At 42.5% G+C, this 25,695-nt stretch overlaps 1 protein-coding gene across 5 annotated transcripts in view; it reads left to right on the top strand.

Moving 5' to 3' along the window:
* Positions 1-25,695, top strand: part of magi2b (membrane associated guanylate kinase, WW and PDZ domain containing 2b) — a 78,674-nt gene that overhangs the window by 14,694 nt on the left and 38,285 nt on the right. For 4 of the 5 annotated variants that reach the window (XM_070971447.1, XM_070971450.1, XM_070971446.1 and 1 more), the window contains exon 2: positions 9,468-9,584. In XM_070971447.1, the coding sequence (XP_070827548.1) occupies positions 9,468-9,584 (117 nt within the window). Of the gene's footprint in view, positions 1-7,329; positions 7,689-9,467; positions 9,585-25,695 lie in introns of those variants that run through there. The other variant, XM_070971448.1, reaches the window with a different exon arrangement.

Raw genomic sequence — 25,695 nt, 5'->3', positions numbered from 1 at the left:
GAGGCGGGGTACACCCTGGACCGGTCGCCAGCCAATCGCAGGGCACATACACACAACCATTCACACTCACACTTGCACCTAGGGGCAATTTAGAGTCACCAATCAACCTAATGAGCATGTTTTTGGTCTGTGGGAGGAAGCCGGAGTGCCCGGAGAGAACCCACGCATGCACAGGAAGAACATGCAAACTTCACACAGAAAGGCCCGACCCGGGAATCGAACCTGCGACCTTCTTGCTGTGAGGCACGCGCACTACCTGCTAGCCCTAATAAATAACATAATTAAAAAAAGGAATTTGGAGGTGGAATTGACTCTGTAAAATATATTAGAAGTTAAATAGGAAAGAAGATGAACACCCGAGTATCGCAATAATGATGAAGTTGAAAAGAACGCTTTAGTGACAAAGGGAAATATAATACATTTATGTATTATGCACACACACACACACACACACACACACACACTCACGTTATGTAAAATATTGCCATGAAGTTACTCAGAAAGGAGCAAGTTGTATATATGTAACATGTATAACATGTGAAGTGGAGGTATAGATGACAGAATATTTCAGTCATTCATTTGTGGTGGTTTGAGGAAGATATAGGGTGGAGCAGACAAGTCTCACAGCCCGAGAGAAGAATCAACGGATTCTTCTGTGTTGCTTATCGTGTGTGTGTGTGTGTGTGTGTGTGTGTGTGTGTGTGTGTGTGTGTGTGTGTGTGTGTGTGTGTGTGTGTACTTGACTCTCAAATAAAGTTGGCCCAACTTTTCTATGAATTTAAAATTAGCCCAACGCCTTGCAGTTGCTGATCCTCCTAATTGTATAATGGGAGTACGGCAGGAGATGCATCCATAATCCACAATCCAGGTTCAACCACAATGCAAAAGCACAAAGACTCTGGGGAAAAAGCTAGGTTAGTAACATGCCTTAATAGGACAAGACTGCATACAGGTGGAGAGGGAGAGAATAGAGGAGCTGGGTGAGCATTGGCTGTCCCCCAGCAGTCTAATCCTATTGCAGCACAACTAGGGGCTGGTCCAAGGCAAGCCTGAGCAAGTCCTTCCTGTAAGATTTATCAAAATGAAAAGTTTCAAGCCTCATCTTAAATGCAGAGAGGTTGTCTGCCCCCCAGACCGAGACTAGAAGATGGCTCCAGGAGAGAGGAGCTTGATAGCTAAAAGCTCTGGCTCCTATTCTGCTTTTGGAGACTTCAGGAACCATAAGCAAACCTCCAAAGCTTTTTGACAGAACATGTGCTGCAGCATTCTGGATCAGCAGGAGAGTATTTACTGTAGCAATGAATTGGGGCAGCCCGATTATAAGCAGCTGCAATAATCCAGCCAGAAATACGTGGACTAATTTTTTATTATTGTTTTTTGGGGGGTTTTTCACCATTTTGAGACAATATGTGCCTGAGTTTTATAATGTTATACAGGTGAAAAGAGGCAGTCCTTGAAATTTGTTTTTTGTGGGAGCAGGGGCGTAGCCATCATTTTAGAAGTGGGGGGGACAAATTGTTCAGAGGTCTATTGAGTGATTTATCATCCTCTCGCATTGAATTGCACCTCACCTTAGCAGCTAAAGAACCACATAACCACAAATAGCAGAGAACCGACTCTAGTTCTTTAAAAATGATACACTATCAAAATCAAAATCTAAAATCTGAAGCTGCCAAGCTCTGGTTGAGACACAGAATGACCCTGGGGCATCTACAGGACCCTCATACTCTTCTATTTCTCTTTCTATTGTACAAAGATTAAAAAAAATATGTGCAAAACAATAGTGAGCACATGTTCTGTGCAGAAATTAAGGAGGAGTGGGTTTATAACTAGCTAGCTTAGCTAACTAAATTGACATCTATTTGTCATCTTTTAGCCAAAGTCCTAGGCAATAACACACAATATAGAATGTCTTTGTTTTAGCTAAACATTATCTACATGTAACAGCATTACTCAACTTACACGGTTTGTTTGGAAAAAACTGTCTAAAGTTTTTTGCCTCTTGGTTGGTTTGCTGAACATGTTTGAATGAAGCACAACCTCTGTCTCTGATGACAGTCTTTTATCGCCGTCTACTCATGATGCGTGTAAAGGCAGCTCGGAAAAACGCGATTCAACATGTTAAAAATGAATTAAGTGGTTGTAATGGCTGTAAAAAGCGTCCGCCACACCCATGCTTGTAGGCTTCTGTGACCTCTTGTGGGAGTATCGATCTCCAAGTCTCTGTCCGAGTTTTGTTCCCCATGATAACCAGTCAGGTCCAGCACCACTTCACCTCAGCTCTCCCCAGACGCCCCTGACCAGCAGCGTCCTTTAACTGGCCAGACAGACCCTTGGTTTGCTCAGTGTGGTAGCTTGTGTGTCTTTGTGACTTGGATTTGATAGGGTGTTTGTTTGTGGTGCGTGTCAGGTGGATCTGTGTTTTGGTTAGGGGAGGGGAGAGAGTGTTCATGTGTGTGTAAGTGAGAAAGATAGGGATTGTGTGCAGGCAAGTACTGAGTGTTTTGTCAACTTTGACGTGATGTTGCACCACGTCTTATGTCTCATTTTTCTCTCGTGTTCTTCTGATGACGATGATTTATTTGCATGTGCTGTCTGTGTGAACATGTTGTCTTGTGTTTGTGTGTGCATGTGGGCATGTACAGTAAGAGTCTGAGTTTGCATGCCAGCATGCACTCCTGGAGCGTGACTGCAGGGTTGTTTGCACTCAAGAGTTGAGCAGTTAAGGTTTGTGAGGAGAGAAACTCAGACAATCAGTGTGGCACAACTGTGCTTCCTCCTCTCTTAGCCTCCTGGGAAAGTGGGCGTGTCACGCCTAATTATGCCTTCCCCAATCAAACAAAATGGCTCCTGTTAGCTTCTACATCTATCTGCCCCACCCTCAAGCCTCATGTTAGTGTACATACAAACAGTGCTTTCAGCCCTGCCTTGTTGTCCTGAGTAGTGCTCAGGGATGTGTGTGGCATGTAACATGTCGTGAGCCTAAATCAAACTATTTGATATATTATCTATACAATACCTGATATTGGCTTTATGGCTTTATTTCTACCCCTTTTTTTCCAACATTGTTTTCGCATTGTTTTCTGTAGGTCTGGTTGTTTCTGTTACAGTGAGGAAGTGGAAGCAATTTGTCAACTAAGCAAGTAGTCAATCAAAGTTAAATTTATTTGCCAACTGTTTTGACAATCAGTTTATTGTGGGTCACTTTTTAAGCAAAAAAGCAAAGCATTCAATGGTTTTTAGGTCCTCATATATAAGGATTTGCTGCTTTTCTCTGGTGTAAACTTTTTGTCTGCTAAAACAAGACATTTGTAGATGTCACTTTGAACTCTGGGAACTTGTGAAGGACATTTCACTATTATCTGACTTTTTTAATCACAACATGATCACTTAAGAAAATGGTAATCGTATGAAAATAATTGTTAGTCGCAGCTCCAATGCCTGCTGCCAGGCATTAAACTCATAGGTTACAGAAATACAACAACAAAAATCCACAGTCAAAACTGTAAGAGCAGTATAATATACACACAAGCAATGATAATGTGAAAATGTAAGAAAATAGAGAAAGCCAAACAACCGCTAAAAACACTATCATCTCAGATACAAGTGGAACTTGTATCTGAGATGATACATCTCAGATACATCTCAGTGAACTCCTTTCAAATACAGCTCAGAATTACATTTAAACATCGTGAATACCTTTGTCTACTGGAATAAAAGTGAGACACAAAGAAGGAAAAGAAACAATATACAGTATTAAGATAGAACAGCAGAGATAAATGTATGGCAGGTGAGACTGGTGAACCCTGTGTTTCTGTTTTGATTAATGGATATTTGCTATCTCATCTTCTTCTGAGCGTACAGTTTGCACGCTGGTTAGCTTGGCCTCAGGCTGGATGTTGTTTCGAGGAAGACAGCTTATCAAGATAAGTGACAGGTGTTTGAGTGTGATTTTACTCGCTGAGGGCGCTGAGGGATGGATTAACAATTTGTGTATCCACCTTTGAGAGGAAAGTTGTATTATTGTCAGGCCTGCTTGTAGTTTCATCCAGATAAATGTCTTCATAGAGATGGAAAGATGAACAACATCCCTCAGAAGGTGTTGATTGTTTTAAATCTTCAACCTCATTTTACAAGGTTTTTTGGGGGGGATTTGATTTTAGGACTACTTGGTTCGTAATAATATCTATTAGGTTTTGGCGTTTTATGTGTATGTTTGCTGTTCAGATGAATTTTTATTCGAGGAGGATGACCACACACTAAGCCATAATGATTTTATTTATCAGCCAAACTGCAACCTTAAACATCCACTGTATACACCAGCTGTTGGAGCTATGGTCTGTGACATCAACAAGTTAGAAGGTGCACCTGAGTTAATCGTAAACTGATATTTAAAAATATGAAAAATGTACAAATCAAGCAAATTATAATATAATGTGTCTCTCAAGTGGAAATTAGTTCAAAGCGAGTCTCTTCTGAATATGTGTTTGCCTTCTAATAGGTGAGAGTCAGCTTGTATTTGGAAAACTCGATTATGAAAAAAAAAAATACATTTGAAAGAAAAGTTGATCCCAAATTTCTGGCTGATAAATGAGGAGAGACCCCCCTCTGTGTTGAGATGGAAGCACTGTTGGCCTGAGCAGCAATACGTAACAGCGATGGAGTTCATGTCAGATCTGCTTGTTCTGTTGACAATCATAAGTGAAATGAGCCACAGGGTCTTTGCTGAAGTGTTGTAAATACCAACACTTCAGTAACAAGCCTGTGGCTTCCTGGTTTGGGTGTTCTGGTATTTACAACACTGACATAAGTGAAAGAATAGCAATGTGTTATTGCTGCTGGTGATCCCACATGATCATTTGATTAATGTTAAGACAAAACATAAACTGTATGCAAATTACTTACCAGGGCATTCCAGCTTGAAAGTATATTTTCATAGTGCACTGTTTTGACTTAGTGGGCAAGAAAGAAACACACTACTATGTATTCTTGTCTTAATCAACAAATAGCTATTGTTAAGGATGGATTTGTTTGCTTTTTGCTGTGTTCTCACTTGAAAATGCCAGAGTTGCTTTTGTGAGGCTTTATATTCCTTTCTGCTGCACACTGCATTTTAAGACAAAATGTCCTTCAACAGTACGCTGAAAAATCTGCTGATTTGGGAACATTGTGGTGGCACAGGGGCTAAAATGCATATCATGTAAATTGCACTGTCCACCATTCAAGTCCAGCCGAGGACCTCTGTTTTATGTCAGCCCTTTGTCTCTCAACTATAAAGCGTACTATCAAGTAGGGGTGTGTGATGTGTGTGTGGCCCTAAAAGAGCCTTCGGGCTAGAATGTAGATAATATATTTGAGTTTGGGTCATTTTTGGTCATGTAGGGGAAACTGCCCTCTTTCACATGCCGCTCTCAAGCTCTTTTAGTGAAAATATGGTCAGGGAAAATATGCAGGAAAATCGACGTATGGAGGCATTTCAATTAAGTTGTCAATGCAGATAATAACAAAGCAGTTGGTTATGTGAAATGTAAAATGTGTGGGGCTCTGATGACATATGACAGCAAGAATGCTGGGTATTCAGCCTTGCAGCAACTGCAAGCTGTGGGAGCAGGATGTAGGCTGAACAGTTGCGTGATAGGGTAACACAAACTCATAAACTGCATCAGACCCCTCCAGTCAGGTGAAAATGATACCGGTATTATTATATCAACAATATGATGGCACACTCCTGCAATCCAATGATTTTAGTATGTTGGCTTTTTAAAGTACGTTATTGTTTTTTTTTCCATGTACAGACACTGAAATCACAGTTATATTAGATACTATATTTTGGATGAAGTTATTTAGTTTAAAACACAGAACCAGTGTTGCTTCACTAGTATAGCTATGGTGTATTACCTAAGTCGACAGCTGTGTAAACAAATTTGCTTCTACGTGTTCCTAAGCAACAAAGGCATTAGATTATATTATGTATGCCACCAGCCAATCATACGTCTCTCTCTCTCTCTAAAACTGACTTCTTGTCACTTCCCAGGTTGTCTTTGATAAAAAGGAAGGCTTTACTCTGTTGAACATATTCCCCAGATGTGGCTTGATGTTCACTGTCATGCAGTCACAACCATTTATTGCCCAAATGGTTACACACAGTTGTTTATATTGTAGTCTGCTGTCTGCACCTTTGGATCCAAGCAGCATGCTAAACCCTCAACGGGAGGACAGTTAACTCACCCAGCAGTAACAGAGCAGACACATACAAGGAGATATTGAACATATGAATTCAGCAGACAAGCCCATGGAGACCCACTGTACCATTGCAGTGTGTTGATTAATAAGGTGGAGGCTGCTGTGGTGGAAGGAGTGCCAGCAGCTCCACAAGTCACAGCAGTTTGTGTTTAGCAGCTGCTGCAGGGAGTAATATGGAGCTGACAGGCAGAGACTGGGCCACCTTTATTGAAGTTTTTGTTATTATTTTATCAGCTGACAGTCAGTTGATGGGCAGGAGGCTATGTGACCTACATGGACTAACGTAATGCCTCACTGAGCAATAGCTTCACTGATTACTGTCTGCCTTGATGAGCTTTTGATTGATCGTGGCGGTCATCTTTTTCCCCTTGACATGCAACCGTTTTTGGAAACATATGAAATTGTCTTCCCCCAAATTTTTCCTGATTTGTTGAAGCAGGCAGCCACAAAACAAGTTGACAAGCATCAAGTTTAACTCCGAGCTTGCTAAATTCGCGTATTTGAAGAGTAATACCAATAAAGCTTCTTTAAATACACCCTGCTCCTCCGCACTCAGCCCTGCCCTGAGCTGAGTGCTCATATCATGAGCGTGTGTTCTGTGTTGGTGTTTGTTTATTTCTTGTAATCAGACCAAACCTTGCCCAAGACGGCGCTTAAGGCATCTTCACTGGCGTCTGCAGCTGTGAGCTCATCAGCCCTCCGTGTGCGTATGAGTGTGTGTAACCTCAGTGGGACATGTGCTGTTACTGCTGCGTTTCACAGTATTTCTCTCTAGTCAGTGACGTTTACACAAGGTCAAACAGGGAGAGCATCTGGTGGGTGAGATGCAGAGTATTTGAGTAATGCCAGGGAGCATCTGGGTAGACTCACACACACACACACAAACTCAGAAATACAGACACATGTCTACAAAAGCTTTCCCGCATGCAAACATTTATTTCCTGCTCTTACGGAATGTCTCTATCAGTCTTGCACACACAACCACTCGCCATACAAATGCACAAACCCTCCAGTGCAGTAACAGCAGCAGCAGATAGGGGCTGCTGTAGGACTGTGGAAGGTCTTTAGCCAATCCGCTGGCAGGTTGTTTGGAGCCTGGCTTCCCACTGGCACATCTCCTTCTCTTCTCTTTTCTCCCGACGATCGTCGTCTCTCTCCGTCTCTCCGCATCTCTCTGCATCTCCCTTCCCCCTCATCCTTGTCTTCTTTTCTGGGATTAAAATTGGCTGCGGCCAGGTGTTGTGTGTGTGTGTGTGTGTGCACACTGGAGCAGCGGTGGAGATGCCGAGGCAGGAGGGAGGACAGTGAGGTTTAACCGAGACGGCAGAAGATGTGCAGTGGTTGGTTACAAGGCTAGAGGACGCCTGGGAGGACAGGCTGTCTGTGGATGTATACCTGTGGAGAAAGGACTGCTTTTATTAACATCTGGACCAGCTGCTGATGAGGTGCCTGTTTTCCACTGCCTTTCTCTTCACCGTGCCTGTCTCTGTACATATATCTGTGTGTGTTGGTGTGCATGTATACATATGTGTGAGTCAGTGTGCATGTCAAAGATATGGCCTATGCCTGAGTACATAGCTGCATGATTTAATGTTTACCTATCTGAAAACTGCAATAGTCCTAATAATGTTAACCAAGATTTCATCTTGTCTTCCTTTGTTTTCCGGGCTCTCTCCTTTCCTCTCCTTTCCTCTCCTCTCCTCTCCTCTCCTCTCCTCTCCTCTCCTCTCCTCTCCTCTCCTCTCCTTGCTGTTTGTGAAGCGATTCACAGTGCTTCACAGCCTCACTAAAATGGTGTCAGTTTACATAAGATGTTATTCCAAAAGGATTCATTATTGCAGAATCAGAGTCACCTGAGCTAGCAACCTATGTGCAGGTATCTGCACTGGTATCTGCCTGTGCAGTGTGAGACCATGTAAAGAATTTCCTCTCAGATGGTATGCTGTACGTTCTCTCTGACGGGTGGGCGCTGCATTAATCTCAACCGGTAGGCCGAACACTGTCAAGTCAATCTGGCAGGAGGTCGCTAGAGTATGCATGAGTGACAAGACATGTTTTTCATTTGTAAATGCATGGCATGTAACCTCATCCCCCCCGCTGTCAAATGTGATCGTCTTGCATACTCAATGTTGTATGGAGGAAATAAGTTCTCCTCCTCTCATTCTACTGGGGTCTTTGGGTCTGAGATGAAGGGAGGAGAAAATATTCATGGACATTATCATACATTGCGTGTGGAGCACAGATGCTGTATGTCTACCTGCTCTTAGTCATCTCCCTTCACTCATGTTTGTCATTTATTTTACTGCGTTTCAGTTCAGTGACTTAATTAGAAGGAAAGCATTTCGTGTAGCAAACGATAAGCTGAGACAGAGTCAAAGATGAGGTGGAGTGAGCTTCTGTTCTCTGTAGGCCTTTGTCACCCAACCTGCTGACACTGCATATTTAGCCCCAAGGGGATCGCTGGTTTACACAGTTACCATGATGTATGTGTGTGTGTGTGTGTGTGTGTGTGTGTGTGTGTGTGTGTGTGTGTGTGTGTGTGTGTGTGTGTGTGTGTGTGTGTGTCTGTTTATGTCAGCATGTGTAGTAGCCTCTGTAGTTTTAGTTGGATGTGAAAATCAGTGGAAGCTTTCAATGTGATTAAGCCATTTTTCCTCATATTCAAAGTTGTCTTTTCTTTAACACCCATAACACGCAGTTCTCGCCCTGCACCTCTCCATCATCTTCATTCTAACTTTTCACTGTCTGACAGTTATTACAAGCTGTACTCTCTGTATCAGCTTGTTCGAACTCCCTGTTAGAACACAGAGTAATATTTGCACAGAGAAAAATATCTAAACTGAAGATTAATGATTGTTTTCTGTGACTGCACCGCTGTAACAAACTGAAATATTCCTGATGTCTTGTGCATTCTGCCTGACAAATTTGGTATCTTTGGAAAGTTCGGGATCTCGGATTTAAAAGCCCCGTGAGTTTGAGCAATGTCTGGCTGCGTGGCTTTGACAGCACGAGTGCGTAATGACTGGCCTACTGGGCAGACTGTTTGTTCTTGGAGTGAATTCCTTTCAATTGTTTCCAATACAGTGTCACTTGCATCATGATTGATTTCGAGCCAGTCTTTCAATATCTTGAAACAAAAACAAAATTTTTGGAGGTCTGCGTGCCACGCATGTTATCAAATGAAAGAAAGCTCTAATCGCTCTCTTTCCATGTTTGGTTTTCAGGGGGGGTGGTTGACAAGGATTTGCGGCACTACCTCAACCTGCGCTTCTCCAAGGGCTCAGTGGACCACGACCACCAGCAGATCATCAGAGACAACCTCTACCTCCGCACCATTCCCTGTAAGTCTGCACCACTCCTTCGCTCCTCTTTGATCCTCTCATCTCCTGTGTCTCATTGTGTGTCTGTATTTGCCTTTTTTTTATTGTCAGATAGTCTTAGATTTTCCCCTCCCTCCTCCAGCTGTATTTCGTTCTCTTACTCCGTTTTGGTTTTCCCTCCTTGCCCTCGGGGATGTTGCCCTTGTATTTTTTTTTTTTTTAATCACATACACGCTCTTTCTCTCCATCTTTCGCTGTCTATCGCTCCTTTTCTCTCAATCGTCCGGCTGCTGAGCTCTTAGCCCGAGGTTTCCACGGCAACCACCCTCTTGTCTCGAGGCTTGCGTTGCCTTGACGCCCTACCCCCTTCAGCACACGCTAGACATGCACAACACACACACAGATATACCAAGATATTAACATGTCACTGTCTTGGATGCATTAGGAAGATGTTTGTTTTATCTGTACGTGAGAAATTCTGCAGGCTGGTCACACAAATCCTCACACAGATGATTTGTGCCTGTGGGTCACGTGTGGTTGGGCGTGTTTGTGCTTACGTTGTGTTATCGCTGCGTGTGCCTGTTGCCTGTTGGGGGACGATGTCATTGCTGTGATTGACATTGAGAGGTGTCGTCCCCAGCCGCTCCCCCTGCTGTCGATACACCGGCCAGCTCTTGAATCAGCTTCTCTGGAGACTGAAGCTGCTCTGATGCTCGACTCTGCAGACTACGTGTTAGTCCTTCCACGCAGTATGTGGATCTGTTATTTGGTGTTTGTTGAAGGGCTTTGTACTCATCTGATGTGTTTCCGTATCCTCTGTTAATAAGCTCAGTCATGTTATCTGGGTGTTTTGCGAGCAAAGGTGGTTGAGTTGAATCACCTGGCCTTTTGGCTGTTTGTGAACAGGCTCAGGTACAGAGCCATAAGAAAGGACGATTTGACGTCAGTGATAGTTGTTTTAGCGTTGGCTGAGAGCTTCAACTATACTGGATGTCCTCTGCCGGTGTGTTGAGCCGCTGACACAGAAGTGATTGTTTAATACGCTCCCACAGCTGCACAGTTCCTGAACCTCTCTCCCCTCCCTCATTTTCCTCTCCTCCCTCCCTCCCTCCCTCCTGTCGTCTCCATCTCTTTGCTTTCAGTCTTTGCTCTCTCATGTTCCCCCTTCCCTCCTTCTTCACCTCTTTGCTTCCTGTTGGTCATCACCTCACTTTGTCACAGTTTCTCTCTTTCAGTTTTAACTCCAGATGACCCACCCTCCTTCTCCTTCCTTCTCCCTCTCCTTTTTTCTACCTTTCTCACCCTGTTGGCTGTGTAATAGTGCAGTGAAGGTGGACTGACAGGGTGATGACTGAGGTGATGGAGACTGGCTGAGGTTCAGCACTGCAGGTCCTCACACACTTCAGCCCTGTCGAGACTGAGTGATGGCATGGGCCTGTTCTGGTACCGGGAACCATAGATTTGTCACCATGTTTCAATTATTGCCACCTTCCAGCCCTTTAGATGAATGGAAAGACAGTTATTCTGTGTGATGTGTGAGCGGTAATTCCATCCCCATAATTAACTGCCTATCATTTAACAAAGCAGATACAGTGTAATGAAGATTATAGGAATCCCAACTCATAGACCTCCTGCACGACAGCGTGTGCATCATGTGCCTTTACAGCGATTCCCAAAATTCATCTGAATTTAACTGAACCAACTTAATCTGGTTTTGGTCAGCAGGTCATCAATACTGCGTGTGAGGATGTTTCATATACATTCACTCCATGGCTTCCTGGTACAGCATCAGAGAACTAAAAAACCTGGGTGCTGTGCTGCTCGTGCCCAGCAGACTGTTTGTTGTTGTGGTTTGGAGCGTTATAAAATCAGTGTTTTTCTCCTGTGTCTGCAGCGCTCTGACCATGCTGTCAGTGCGAGTCTGTCAGCTTGACAAGCAGACGCCACTCTGCATCACAACATGCTGTCACACTGAAGGACGTGGGAGGGTGTGTGTGTGTGTGTGTGTGTGTGTGTGTGTGTGTGTGTGTGTGTGTGTGTGTGTGTGTGTGTGTGTGTGTGTGTGTGTGTTCATACAGCCAGAAGGCTCACATGTTGACATCAACTCCTGCATCCTGTTACATCACTTGGCTCAAGTATCGGCCATTCTCCTCAAAAATAATGAATTGAATGTAATCCTTTGCAGTCTGATATTAATAACTTTATTCACATGTTGTATGGTTGCCACAAGGCTGCCTGCTGTGTTTGTCTTTGTATGTGAATATTTCTTTTTCACATGCGTTCACACTTCAACAAGCACACTTACCAAACACTAGCAGGACAGCCGCTTTTAAGAACATACACATATTTTCACCAGGATAGAGACTAAAACTAGATTGCAGACTGATGTGAAAATAAAAGGGATAAACCAGATCATGCAGGAGTGAATCAGCAGCTGCAAAATGTGTGAAGCAGAAGAAAACAAAAAGGAGCATTTGGGAGGGATGGAAGGTGAATAAAAATTCAGATAGGCATCACAGTTTACAGGCTGAAACATGTGACTGTCAGTGTTAGTCTGTCTTACTTCTCAAGCCTTTGAGATGGGAAATTTGCCAGCACCATTTCACTTCATTCACAGGGATCACTTGACCGGAGGCCAGAGCACCTGCTGTTGAGGAATTCAGAGAAAAGTTTTAGATGGTTTTGCTCTCTGCATAAGGACAGTGTGCATGCCTCTGTGATGTCATTGTTGCTAGGGCTGTGCGATATGACCAAAATCTCATAACCCGATATAGGTCATGTCATATTCAGACGATACGTAGTATGGCATGGCATGCTTCTGTTAATTCAGTGCATACGTTATATAAAATGACCACACAGAAAAGCTGACAAGTAAAATATACTTAGCTATTTTTTGTCTTTTTACTTTTCAAATAAGCACATTTGACATGATTCTTGTGTAGAGGTAAAAGAGGCTAGTGGCGTTTTAGCCTTTTTGCAAATAATTAGCAAAATAGGATTTTCTTGTCATGTCAGACTTTTCATATTCAAACCACATCCTTTGATCTTGGCTGATCGGTGTCCTTCTTGTGTTCGGAATTGCCCTGTTTTGTGCCATGGTCACTCTCCTCCATGTTTGTTTGTGTAGCCGTCATGCAAATTTCCTGCCTGCATCTGTGCTGTGTACAAGAATTTAAAGCATCATCCAAATGATGAAAAATATTGCCATAAATAGTATGATAAGCAACAATATAATATATATCATATAGCACAACCAAAAGTGGTGCTGTGCGTGTAAGATGGTGAGCTAAGGGGAGTGAGAAGATCTGAAAAATATATTGGGAGAAGCAGAGAGGTGTGGCTACAGTAAATGGAGGGAGGGAGAGAGAGAGAGAGAGAGAGAGAGAGAGAGAGAGAGAGAGAGAGAGAGAGAGAGAGAAGAAGAAGATGATGGATGTGGACATGAGCAAAGAGGCCCTGTGAGAAGATGGAAAAAGGGGAGAGGACAGGAGGATAGGTGGTAAAGAGGACGAGATCAGCAGGAGAGGGAAGAAGAGAGTGGACAGAGGATGGAAGTTGAGAAGGCGAGAGATGTGAGAGGATAGGAAGAAGATGAAGGGATGAGCAGAGCAGAGACGTAGGGAGTAGAAGGGCGGATGTGCGCTGAATGGGGGTAGAGGGAGATATGAGGGCACCTCGTAAGTTATTCCCCGGAGAACCATCTCCTCCCCTTTACTCAGAGGCATCAGTAAATGGCTCTAAAAATAGCTTCAACAGTGAGCGCCACGTTTCTCTACTCAGATAGCCTATAAATACATGCAGCTTCTGTCACTTCACATCCGCTCCTCTGGACACACGCTGCCTCACAGCTTCGCAGCCTCCGACAGGGAATCCTCCTCTGGAGAATACAGAGGAGGAGCAGATAAAGATGTTGAGGAACATGGCCAAGATGCTTAGCATGGTGATGGGCCTGGCGGACACTGATGATGATGATGATACCAGTAATGAAGACTGCTATCATGATGATGTGATAAAATTCGTGGAAAATAAAACCTTTTAACCCTGATGCACACAGGAGATTTTAGTGCACAGGTCCTGTTAATTCAAAACTCAATAATAATAATAATAATGCAGGTTATTAATGCAAATGAGAACAAGAATGTTATTTTTCCTTTGCTACATGCTTCATATAGCTCTCTGCAGCATCATACAGCTTGACAAAAGAGCTCATTTCATGCCCCAAATGAATTAAAAACTACCAGGATGCAGTCAGCACAATGTGAACATGTCAAGGGTTTTACTCCCAACAATGTTGAAACCCAAAGAAAGGTTGTATCAACAGGTATACATACTCTATGTAGATTCATAAATGTGTATAAAAAAGTCAATCATTTTCTGACAGTGTAGGAGGTATAGAAAGTTACATTTTTCAACCAAAAGCACTAAAATGGTGCATTTCCTGTATACAGTACCTCGTATAAGCATTCACCCCCCTTTGAACTTTTTACATCATGCAATGTTATGACCTGGAAGGGCCCAAAATGATTTGGGCACTTTACCATTTGATTAACATGTAGTGCTTTGAAGGTGCCAAATACTTTTTGTTGTGACGAAAACAATAATTTAGACAAGTGTTCACCCCTCCTAAGTCAATACTTGGTAGAACCACCTTTGGCTGCAATTACAGTTGCAAGAGACTTTTGGCCTGTGTCTCCACTGGCTGTATGCTTTGGGTCATTGTCTTGCTGGAAGGTAAAACTCCCAGTTTCAAGTCTCTTGGAGACTGAAACATGTTTTCTTTTCTGCCCTGTATTTGACTCAATTACCATCCAGAACCAGGTGATGAAAAGAGTGATGCTGCTGCCACCACAGTGTTTCACTGTGGGGATGGTGTGCTCAGAGTGATGTGCATTATTTGGTTTCTGCCACACACAGTTTTTTTTGCACAAGAGTCGCAAAGTTCAGTTTTTGGCAGTCTGATCAGACTACCGTCCTCCACGTTTGCTGTGTCTCCACATGGCTTGCGGCAAACTCCAGACGAATTTCTAATGGCTTTCTCTCAGCAATAGTTTTCTTCTCGCCACTCTTCCATAAAGGCCAAATTTGTGGAGTGCATGACTGCTAGTTGTGCTGTGGACTCTGGTCTCTGACCTGACCTAAGCTGCGTCTTCTTTCAGCCACTCCGCAGTGACCATTTGCCTCTTGGTTGCTTTCTCCTTGCCTGGTCCGCCAGTTTTAGATGGATGGCCTCTCTTGGCAGATTTGCTGTTGTGCCATATTCTTTTCATTTTCTAATGATGGATTTAATGGCACCTTGTGTGATTTATTCTAACCCTAACACTGCTTTGCACCTCTCCAAAAACTTCATCCCTGACCTGTTAGGTGAGCTGCTTGGTCTCCATGATGCTGTTTGTTTGGTGATGGTCTCTAACAATTATATTATTTTCCAGATGTTATTTGTAGATAAATTTGAAAACCATGCAATATTTCACCCTAACTTCAAAATTCTGGATTATTTTGTGTTGGTGCATTATGTGCAGTCCCAAGTCAATCCATTTTAATTTGAGGGGCATAATATAGTCAAAAATAAAAAGTAAAATGAAGGAAACAAAAATGATAATGCAGTAAATGCATTCAGTTTATACTACTGAAGTAGGCTTAAATCAGTGCATCACAGATGCAGCTGTACTTCACCAACATCACTTCTCACATCCTCATTTTCTAAGAGATTATCTCTTTCCCTGTCTGATTCCTGCTTTAAAACATTCTTCATTTCCTCCTGTTTCCATTTTCAAAGTTATCTCAAAGATCTTCCCTGCTTATACATGGTCAAGAAATTAAAATCCAAAAGGACACAGTAAACTCACTATCGACGTGTCCGGGGGAAACCCCCGATTTTTACATCATGAACACATCTGTGTTGAAATCAAATAGTACAAGTAAGTACAAGTAAGTACCAAGTAAGTAAAAATCTCATGTTCATAGTCTCGATCCTTGCAACATTCATTGCCCTTTGTTGAATTTTTTAGACCTATATGTCATGTTGATTTGACTATGGCTCTACCCCAATTTTGTTGATTGGCGATCGCTGTTCAATATTAAAATTAGTCATTGTAAAAATACCAGAGCACCTCAGAGCGTCTCTCCTGCTGGAGATATTATACATCCAGGAGTTTAACCATATAGCTTCAAACATGAAATTAATACTACAACATATCAAAAACAAATATTGTATTGGGAACTCACTGAACGTCCCTGGGGCCCACTCACAGGACCGAGAGCGGGTCCTGGCAACTCACTGCATTGAAACATCACTGATAAAAGTAACATCAATGAGCAGTTTCTATATAAACTTTTTTAATATCTTTGTGCTTTCTATGAACACTTTTTCATACACAAACAATTGCAAATTAGTATGTACAAATACACAGACAGCACTGATGCTGGTGTTTGATCTTTAGGTAAGATTAATTGAATAAGTTTACAACTTTGCTCAGTGAGTGTATTTTTTTTTTTTGTTGTTTTTTAAATCCCTTATGGTTTGGTCATTAGAGTGCTTTGCTGCATGTGTGAGAGTTTTGAAAGTGTGAAATGGGATTTGCTTGTTAGCATTAAAAGAATTGCCATAACCATTTATTTTCCTTCTTTTATAGATGTAATCTTAGAAGTAAGAGTAAATTGCTTCCAAAAGATGGAAAAATAAAAGCAGTCAGGGGCAAGAGAAAGGATCACAACGGGTCAATGTGTGTCTGCCAGCTGAAGCCTTATATTGTACTTTTCTCTGCTTTCCTCACAGTCATCAGTACATTCACACTTGTATAACCCTTTGGCTCGGACAACATGGCTGCCAATGTGCTGTAAGTTAGACTTCATTCATGACTGGAAATGTGCAATCAGGTGGACGCTTGGTACCAAAATCTACACCTCCAAACAAACAGTCAGTCCATTCATCTGTGATGATTTCCTCAGCAAAGGAAGGTGTCACTTCAGTGAGCTACCAAATTCTCCCACCTCCATCTGTGTTTGACTCTCTTAATTTGACTGGCTGGAGAAAAATACGTGATTTTTTTGCATCCAAAAATGTGTTCTGAAACGATGATGTAGGTTCAGTTTTTTGATGTGTGTTGTCGATGGAACACGTTCATGTTAGTTAGGAATTGGTTGAATCCTGTTTATAGATTGGTGATTGTCTCATGTTTATAGTTACGATATGGATATGAGTGGGTCTTAACCACCTAATTTGGTAGTGTGACTGATGATGATGGGGGAGGAAGAGGAGTGATAACAGTTATTTGAGGATATTTGTCATGATGATAATAATGTAGTTGGATGAGGTGATAAAGAGAAGATTGAGTGTGTGTGTGTGTGTGTGTGTGTGTGTGTGTGTGTGTGTGTGTGTGTGTGTGTGTGCGTGTGTGTGTGTGTGTGTGTGTGTGTGTGTGTGTGTGTGTTTCTGCTGTAGATTGATTGCACACCTGTACGCACAAAAACACTGTATACGTTGTGTATATGTACACGTTTTTTGAAACTTGTTGCTCTGATTATTCTGCTTGTGTGTTGAGATTTAATAGGCTTAACTGATGAATAATGAAAGTGTTACACGCCATTCTCTGTCGAGGGTGTGTGCGCTTGCCTCTATATGTTAGAGAGAGAGAGCGAGAGAGAAATACATCATCCCCCAGGGACTCTCTCCTTTAAGGGGTGATTTGCCTGCTGGCTTGCTCTTGTTAAAGGGCTGGCTGACATGCTTTGATGTGGTTCTGTGCTCCCTGCAGTTTGATTGGCACACTGGATTAATGTTGTTCCACAGATGAAAGAAACTGTGAGGGAATGATATGAATTTTCTGAAAGGAAAATAGCAAATATTGAACGTGATTAATGAATTGGTTATGTTTGCAAAGTGCTTTCCATGTTAAGCTCTGGACAGGTGTCATCATCTCTTTTTCCTCTCCTTGGTGTGATCCTCTCACTCGGCAGCTAATCACAAAATGAGGTTCTTCTGAAGCCTTTTATATTTGTGTTCCTGAGTTTTATCTCTTTTCCTCCTCACCCCACCTCTCTGTCTCTGTGCTACTTCTAACATCAGAGTAATGTGCAGTGATGAGCCAGGTGCTCGGTGAGCAGCTTGCCCTGTGATGGTCAGTAAGCGCTGACACCTCAGAGAGCTCAATTGTTTACTCTGGTCAATCTTTACCTCTGTCCACACACACACACACACACACACACACACACACACACACACACTGCATACCAAGCACTACACACTAGCTTTCCAGCTGTGTGTGTGTGTGTGTGTGTGTGTGTGTGTGTGTGTGTGTGTGTGTGTGTGTGTGTGTGTGTGTGTGTGTGTGTCATCATGACCCTTACTGTCGTCCTGTGTCAGCCATCTCTGCAGTCTAATAAAGGTGCTTTTCAGCCTATCAGGGCTGATTTCCATCACCACAGGACACACCTGTGTAAAGGGGCAATTTCTCAATGTCACCCAGGCAGCAGCTCCACCAGACGCTGATCCACTATGCAACACAGTTGTCTTTACAGCTACTAGTGGACCTTATTGACAGATACTCTATGGAAGAATATCCAGGCTTGATGCAGCTGTTTTACCTGACCTGAATTAACTCTGTGTTTACCAGGTTTAATTTTGGTGGAGGAGCTTTAGTTGCCTTCTCCCATGAATCGCTTCTTTTAGTTTTTACTCTCATTTTATTTTGTAATCAATGCAGTTTCCCAGGTGACTTCTTAAAATTGTTTATTTTGTGTGACCAAATGTTAAAAACTTATCCTATACAGAAAGAAGCACCAAATTTGAAGAGCTGGAGTCAGTAAATGTTTGGCATTTTGCTTGATAAACGACTGAAGTGTTTATAACCAATTGTTAAAACTGTTGCTGATTAATTTTCTGTCAACCAACTAAACGTTTTAGCACTTAATTAAAGAACGAGTATGTTAGGATGGCCGTGACAGAGTAAGGACTACGTCACAGTTTTCAGGGCTTGGTGACATGATTCATTCTATACTGGTAAAAGTACTGAAGTTTGACCCCAAGCTTAGCTCCCAAAATGCCCCATCATTCACTGAACCTTGCAGTTAAAGGAATGGTTTGACATTTTGGAAAATACGCTTGTTCGCTTTCTTGAAAAGGGTTAGAAAAGAATATTTGTACTGCTCTTATGTCTGTAAGGTAAATATGAATCGGGAGCCAGCTAACTTAGCTTAGCATAAAGACTACAATCTGATGAAAAGAGCAACCATGCCTCTGTCCATCCACAGGTAACCAAGTACTTTTAAAGATCACAAATTAAGTAGTTTTTTTTTTTTTAATCTGTACAAAAAAAAAACAAAATTTAAAGGCGTCAGTTTGCTATTTTACGGGGGGGGTTATGCTCTGTGCTGTTTCTTGGCCAAGATCAGTCACTTCCTGGAGCCTCCGCTGGTTGCTTGGCAACTGCTTCCAGCCAGGGAATAATCTTGCTCATAACCCTCCATAACATCAACATGTCCTTTTTCACTTTGGCTGTTGATTAAACAAGCAAGATATTTGTTAGTTATTTAGTTTTTGAGGTGAGAGACTTGTTACCTACAATTGTCTATGCTAAGCTAAGCTAACCAAATGGCGGCTGTCCTCTTACATTTACTGTACAGACAAGAGAGTGGTATTGGGAGTAGTGTATTTCCCCAAACTATTCCTTTTAACAATCAAATAGAAATCAAAACTAATGTTAGTGATTATTGGAGTTTTTCTGCTTTCTACACTGACAGGTTATACAGGCTTTTAAGAACTGGCTTCAAATAAAATAAGACCTATAAGACTTCAACCAGCCCTTAAAGCTTTTTAAAATCTGGCTCTGATTACGAGTATACTGGAAGACAGTATGTATTTCAACAATCTGCCTTTGACTCTGTAACTGAGAGAGCAGCCCAGTGTCACATCCATCCCATACACTTTGTCACTGCTGACCACGGCTACACTGAATCTGTGGGGGGCAGAACAACCTCCTGCCCCAGGAGTGATTTACCCTGGAGAGGCATTTAGTGTGTTTTTTTACGTTTCTTTTCTACATTTCTTTTAATTTCTATTTTATTCCTGTTTATATTTTTTGTTACTTTTTCTAAATAATTGTGCAACAGAATAATTTCCCAAATTGCGATCAATAAAGAAACCATCTAAGTCTAAGTCTCTGTCTAAGACCCAATTGTTTAAACACTACCTGAATAACTCTGAGGAAGCCAGGTGTGGCTCTCAGTGGCCAAACTGTGACAGTAATTGATTGATGGAGTGCAAGTAAGCGAGGAGCTTAGGACCTCTGAGACTGTCACCAGTAAAACGGCTGTGTATGCAAAACGGCAGAGTGTCATGTCTGACATAAATATTATTTTTCTGCAGCTAATGTAGATGTTGCAGCTTGTTACCATGGCAAGGCAGCGTTGCCAGGCACTGACGTGTTGTCGTGGTAGCAGACGCTCCTGTCAGAGTGTTGCCATGTTGCGTCGCTGTATCTGTAGCCTGTGCTTTGTAGTGTAAATAAGGGTGTCTGTGTGCGCGCTCGATCATACCTCTCCTATAGGCCTGCTGTCACACTTACATCTGCCAACTGGGAAGAAGGGAAAGGAGGAGGTGGGGTGAACGGTGAGAGCGAATGAGACGTGAGACCAGAGTGCGAGACAGAGCTTGAAGGAGAGACAAAAGAAGAGAGGAGGATAACGAGGGGAAGAGGGAGCAGATTAAAAAAGACAGAGAGGGAGTAATGGGGACAGAGAGTACCAACAGAGGAACAAATGGAGGGAAGAGCACTGAGGTAAATTGGAAACGAGAGGAAAGAGAAGGATAGAAGATAATGGAGCAGAACAATTTGAAAAGACGAGACCACTTGATAGATAGATGGATGGATGGATGGACGTGAGACTGAGACAATGAATGAGAAAGCAGCAGTGTGTGTAGTGTGAGAAACAAACACAGACAATCTTCACATTCCTCTCTGCTCTCTCGCTGCCATGGCGCTCTGCTTGCTCTGTGTGAAAAGGATTCTGGGTAAACAAGTTCAGGGGTTTGAGGACAGTGTTTGGCATCTCTGTATTTTTTCTGTTTTATCATTGCAGGATTGTGTCTTGAAACCCAGTGTTCCCTATGTATTCCCTCTTCAAAACTAGATTGAATAGGAACATTTTAATGTCCTGTGCATCATTTTATACACTTTTCATCGATTTTAGGTTGCATTATGGAAAATAATTAGAACCAATTGGATCTTTAATGGACTTTAGGAAAGGTTTATGCTCAGCTGCATGACATGTACATTTAGTGATGGACCTAACAAAGCATCCAGCACGTTTAACAAATTGCAGCATGTCTTCATTCAGATGAAAAGACATACATTCAGGAAATAAATGTCTCTTTCCCCCATGTGCCGCATTTTAGCTTCGGTTGGACATACAATTAAGCCAAGAGGATAAATGTGCTATCAAATGTGTACCTGCGTGTTTGAATCCTCCTTATCCAGCCCACCTGGGGATTATTGTGGAAGAGTGTCATGCCTGTTCACCTTTTAGAGAATATTTTTAGTTACTGTTAGATTTAGTGTTACCGCTGTCTCTGTAACAAATTCCCTCTAACTCTCATAGCAGCTTGGTGGCTCTGATGGATGATACCCTGAAACCAAGAGGGGTTTGTGAGACAACACAATCCGTATATGTGCACATTAAGACACAGAGGTGGAAGCTCAGGTGGGACCATGCGTATCTAGTTTTTCTCATCTGGGTTTGTTGCTCAGTCCAATTACTGTACACTTGTTGAGTATTACATTTACAAATTCAGTGGAAGTGGGGTTTTTTTTCAGTGATGAACATCAAAACTGCTGAGGACATGATGATACCTTTAGCTCTGTGTGTACATTTTAAAGTATTAACAATTAATATTAAAGACACACGTGGTTCCCCTCATCCTCACCTCCTCGTTCCCACACATATAATCACGTTGAGACCGTATCATTTGACCACCTTCCCCCACCCTTTATTATGATAATCAGTCCATCGATAGTCTATTTTTAGCTCTGAATTTCCCCCGCTCCGCTTCTCCCACTTGGTGACTTCCTGTCTAATTATACAAACATGCATATGAATACACGTGCATGTTCTCGGACTCACTGGCAGGCTGCTGTGGATGCACAGCAGTCGTGCTTTTTCTCCTTTCACTCTTTCAGTTTGTTCTCTGCGTGCCACTATTCTGCCACTCTATTATTTAGCAAAGGTCTTTGTCCTCTTATCGTCTGACACCCAGCTGAGTTATTTCAGTGTATCAGCTATTTTAGCTTTTCCTCCAAATGGAATGTTCTTGTTATGTTGCTACGTAATCTCTTTCTCTTTTTCTCTCTCACACACACTCCCACCAACGTGCATATATTCTGTTGCGCTCAGCCGTCATGGGTTGAGGCAGAAAATGTCTTCACCCCTAAAGTGGCAGCTTCGAAGGTTTCTGTGCTATTATGGATTTAAGTCATTTAAGCCATAAATCTCTATGGCGTTCATACTCCTACTCGCAGCATCACCTCTGAGAGGTTTGGCTACACTGACTGATTGTAATGCAAAGACCATTTTTGGCTCACAGCCAACTTTATCCTTTATTAGCGAGAGCACGACATCCAATCAATAGTCAACAGCAGCAGTGCTTTTGGCTCAGGGGAAGCGCCGCTGCCTCCTCTCAGTAAAGTCTGCTGCCATTTTTTAATGTGAGTACCTGTGTAGCTTGTCCTGCTTTGTTCAGCTCATTTATTAAAGCTCTGCTTAGGAGTTAGTGTGGCTACGTGCAAAAACATTTAAAGAGAAAATCCACTGAACTGCAGACATTTCAGCCTCATCCACAAGGCTCCATAAATTATTGACTGTATTTTTATCATTTTTGGCCTCTACCTGTGAATCTTGGAAGATAAGAAACAGGAAGTTGGTAAGGTTAAAGATAGATGAAGAGGGAGAAAGGTAGCAATGGAAGCAGCGGGAACAGAGCTTGGATTTTGCTGGGGACAGTATTGGCCTCATTAAAAGGTCTACTTTATTTAGTGGTTGTTGCTGAGGAGAAAGGAGCAAGAGCAGAGAGTGAGGTAGGAAAAACAGGTAATGTGTTAAGCCGCTCTAAGAAGAAATGTGTGAAAAGGAAGGAGGGAAGAAAATAGGAGTAGTCGGACTATCTGCCTATCTCAAGGCCTGATAGTCGATCAATATTCCCAGCTCAGATCCAGCAAGACGCTCTCTCCCCCTCGCTTTCTCTGCTCTGTTGGTGTGTCCAGTGAAGGAAGCTGTGGGAGAAGACCATTGGCAGGTCATCAGTATTCCAGCAGGCTCTGCCTACTCCGGTGTGGGCAGCAGAATAATTTCATTCTGATCTTATAGATCAATAGCTGTACCCAGCGGAAGGCGACCAGCCCCGCCTGGCTGCCCGAGCTGCTGCGGTATTCAGAGTAGCACTGCACATTGGATAGATGGTCCTGTTCAAGATTTATTTTTTTGTTTAACATGCAGTATAGTTCAGGGAGTTGGCCCATTGTGCTGGTCTATGAAGCATCTTCACATTTGTATTTGTTTTAGGGGATATAAGAGGATAGCCAATACTTTGGGATTATTGTGGTACTCTGTGGGGTGTATACATATAAGGGGGGTGGACAAAGAATCACAAACAATCTGATAACGATCTGATAAATATCCCATAAATATACGATCTCTTTGTGAAGCTTCTAACATAAGATTTTTGTATAGGCTGAATCAGAGAAGTGATGAGTCAACTCAGGCGTAGGGAAGGTATTTATTACTCACTACTCACTTATATGATATAATGCAATCCAATAACAGGCAAACTTAACCCTCAAAAATACCATGGACTTAAATCAATACTTCTGAAACTGGTTAAAAAAAACCATCCCAGTGTTAGGATTGTTTGTCGAGGGATGTTAGATTGGGTTGCCAAAAATTGAAAAACTTACATATTTGCAGGGTGTGGATACAGTAAGATTCACCTGTATTATGTAATGCACTCCAACACAACACAACAGCCCTGCAATACTACATTTTGGTTTGTGGATTAGAAGTGTTTATACTAAAGGTATTTAGTTTACAATGAAATATGACAAAGAGAAGCAGCAGATTCTTGGGACTGAGAAGCACTATTTCATTATTTTTGCTTGATAAATGACAAAATCTATTAATCAGTTATCGGAATAGTTGCTAGTTGTTATCCATTGATCGACTAATTGATAAAATCATCATCTCAGCTCTAAAGACAGCATATCTATGGTACCTGTTATAGGTGAGATAAATACTTCACCAGCTGTCTAGCTTGTTTTGTTTTGTTTCTGATGATGGTGGCTAGTAGTCCACACACGGGTACACCCTGGACCGGTCCCAGTCGATCGCAGGGCAACGCACAAGACAGACAACCATTCACGCTCACACTCACACCTAGGGGCAATTTAGAGTCACCAATTAACCTAATGAGCATGTTTTTGGTCTGTGGGAGGATGCATGGGAAGAACATGCAAAAGGCCCTGCCTGGGGATCGAACTGGCAACCTTCTTGCTGTGAGGCACGCACACTACCTGCTGCGCCACCGTGCAGCCCAACATCAACAGTGGTGGATATTAATATTTAACCATCCTGTTAACTCACGGGACATTGTACATCTCTTGGTGACACCTGTCTGACAGCAGTGTAAAGCAACTGAATCAACAATGTGGTCATGTTGTGCAGTATATAGCCCTTTATGAGCGCATTGTCTTCAGCTGAGTCTGAGTGATTCTCAGAGTTGGTGTACATCGAACAATGTGGATGGTGGCACACATTGCGAGACACACCTGCACACACACACACACACTCTATCACTCATACCTGTGGTGTTGTGGATTTACGGTGTCCTACTGAGCTGTGATCTGCTTGGAGATGGGATTACTGTTGGCACAGTGGGCATTTTACCACCATTTAGTGTCACAAATACAAACACACAGTCCAGTACATACGTGTAGAGACACACTGACAGAGCTTAGTACACACAAATTCCCCTATATACCAGGGCAGGGAACTTAATCAAATTTTAATTTCAACTATGATTTTGGCTTCAAACAGTTCTGAAAATGAAAACAATTACTGGGCCACATTCCATTTCACAGTGATGCTTTTGCTTTGTCTGGTGTTAGAAATCCAGTACGCTTCTTTGCTTTACAGTGGTACGCTTTTGCCCCTCCCTAAAAGCCCAAACACACTCTCAGCCAGGCAGTGACATGTGTAGTTCAGCTCAAGCCAAGTTGACGGAAAGAGAGCCTTTGGTCAACAAGAAAGGTAAAGCCAATTAAGCTGTTACAAGATATAATGCGTGGGTGCACACAGCGGGTATATGTACACACACACTCATGCTCAGTGAACTTGTGTTGGAAGAGCAGGCAGGGGTGGTTGTTATGCACTGTGGCAGTCCTAAAACCACATTCAGAGCCCAAGCATGTGATGGGTTCCAGTGCACGTACTGGCTCTCTACAGTGATGACTGTGTGTGCATGTCGTGGCCGCTGGTCGCCAAGCATGTTCGATACTGAAATAGTAAGAGAAAACTACATGCAGTTAGAGCTGACTAAAAGGACACAGTTAAAAAGGCTAGTTCAATAAATGCATGTTTCCAAAGTCAGTGAGTAATGATGCTAAATATTAGTGATTAAAATAATCATGATTAGGATTTTTGCAACAGTTGAGCAGCCCTACTATGTACACAGTATGAACAGTGTTGGCCAGCCTTGTAGACAGACTATAGATGTCTGATGGTCTAGTATGACTTCCTCACTCATTAGGTGCTGCTGAGCTGCTGTCTCTGCTCCTGGTGGTGAAGTAAATACAGTAGAGAATGTTCAGTGGATGCACTGCAGGAGCAAAGTGGTGACAGACGATCAATAGAGATCTAATGATTAAGATATCACACTCTGGGAGAGTTAGAGGATCCTGCACTCCGCAAGAGGACTAACCCCCGACTCACTGTGTGTGTGTGTGTGTGTGTGTGTGTGTGTGTGTGTGTGTGTGTGTGTGTGTGTGTGTGTGTGTGTGTGTGTGTGTGTGTGTGTGTGTCTACAACACATCCACTACCCGCTGTTTTAATCTCCCACATCTCACACTTCAATTATGATACTACTAAGTGT

The sequence above is a fragment of the Chaetodon trifascialis genome, chromosome 10 (assembly GCF_039877785.1).
Source record: "Chaetodon trifascialis isolate fChaTrf1 chromosome 10, fChaTrf1.hap1, whole genome shotgun sequence".
NCBI lineage: Eukaryota > Metazoa > Chordata > Actinopteri > Chaetodontiformes > Chaetodontidae > Chaetodon > Chaetodon trifascialis.
The sequence above is the reverse complement of the archived record's forward strand: the minus strand, read 5'-3'. Positions and strand labels throughout refer to the sequence as shown.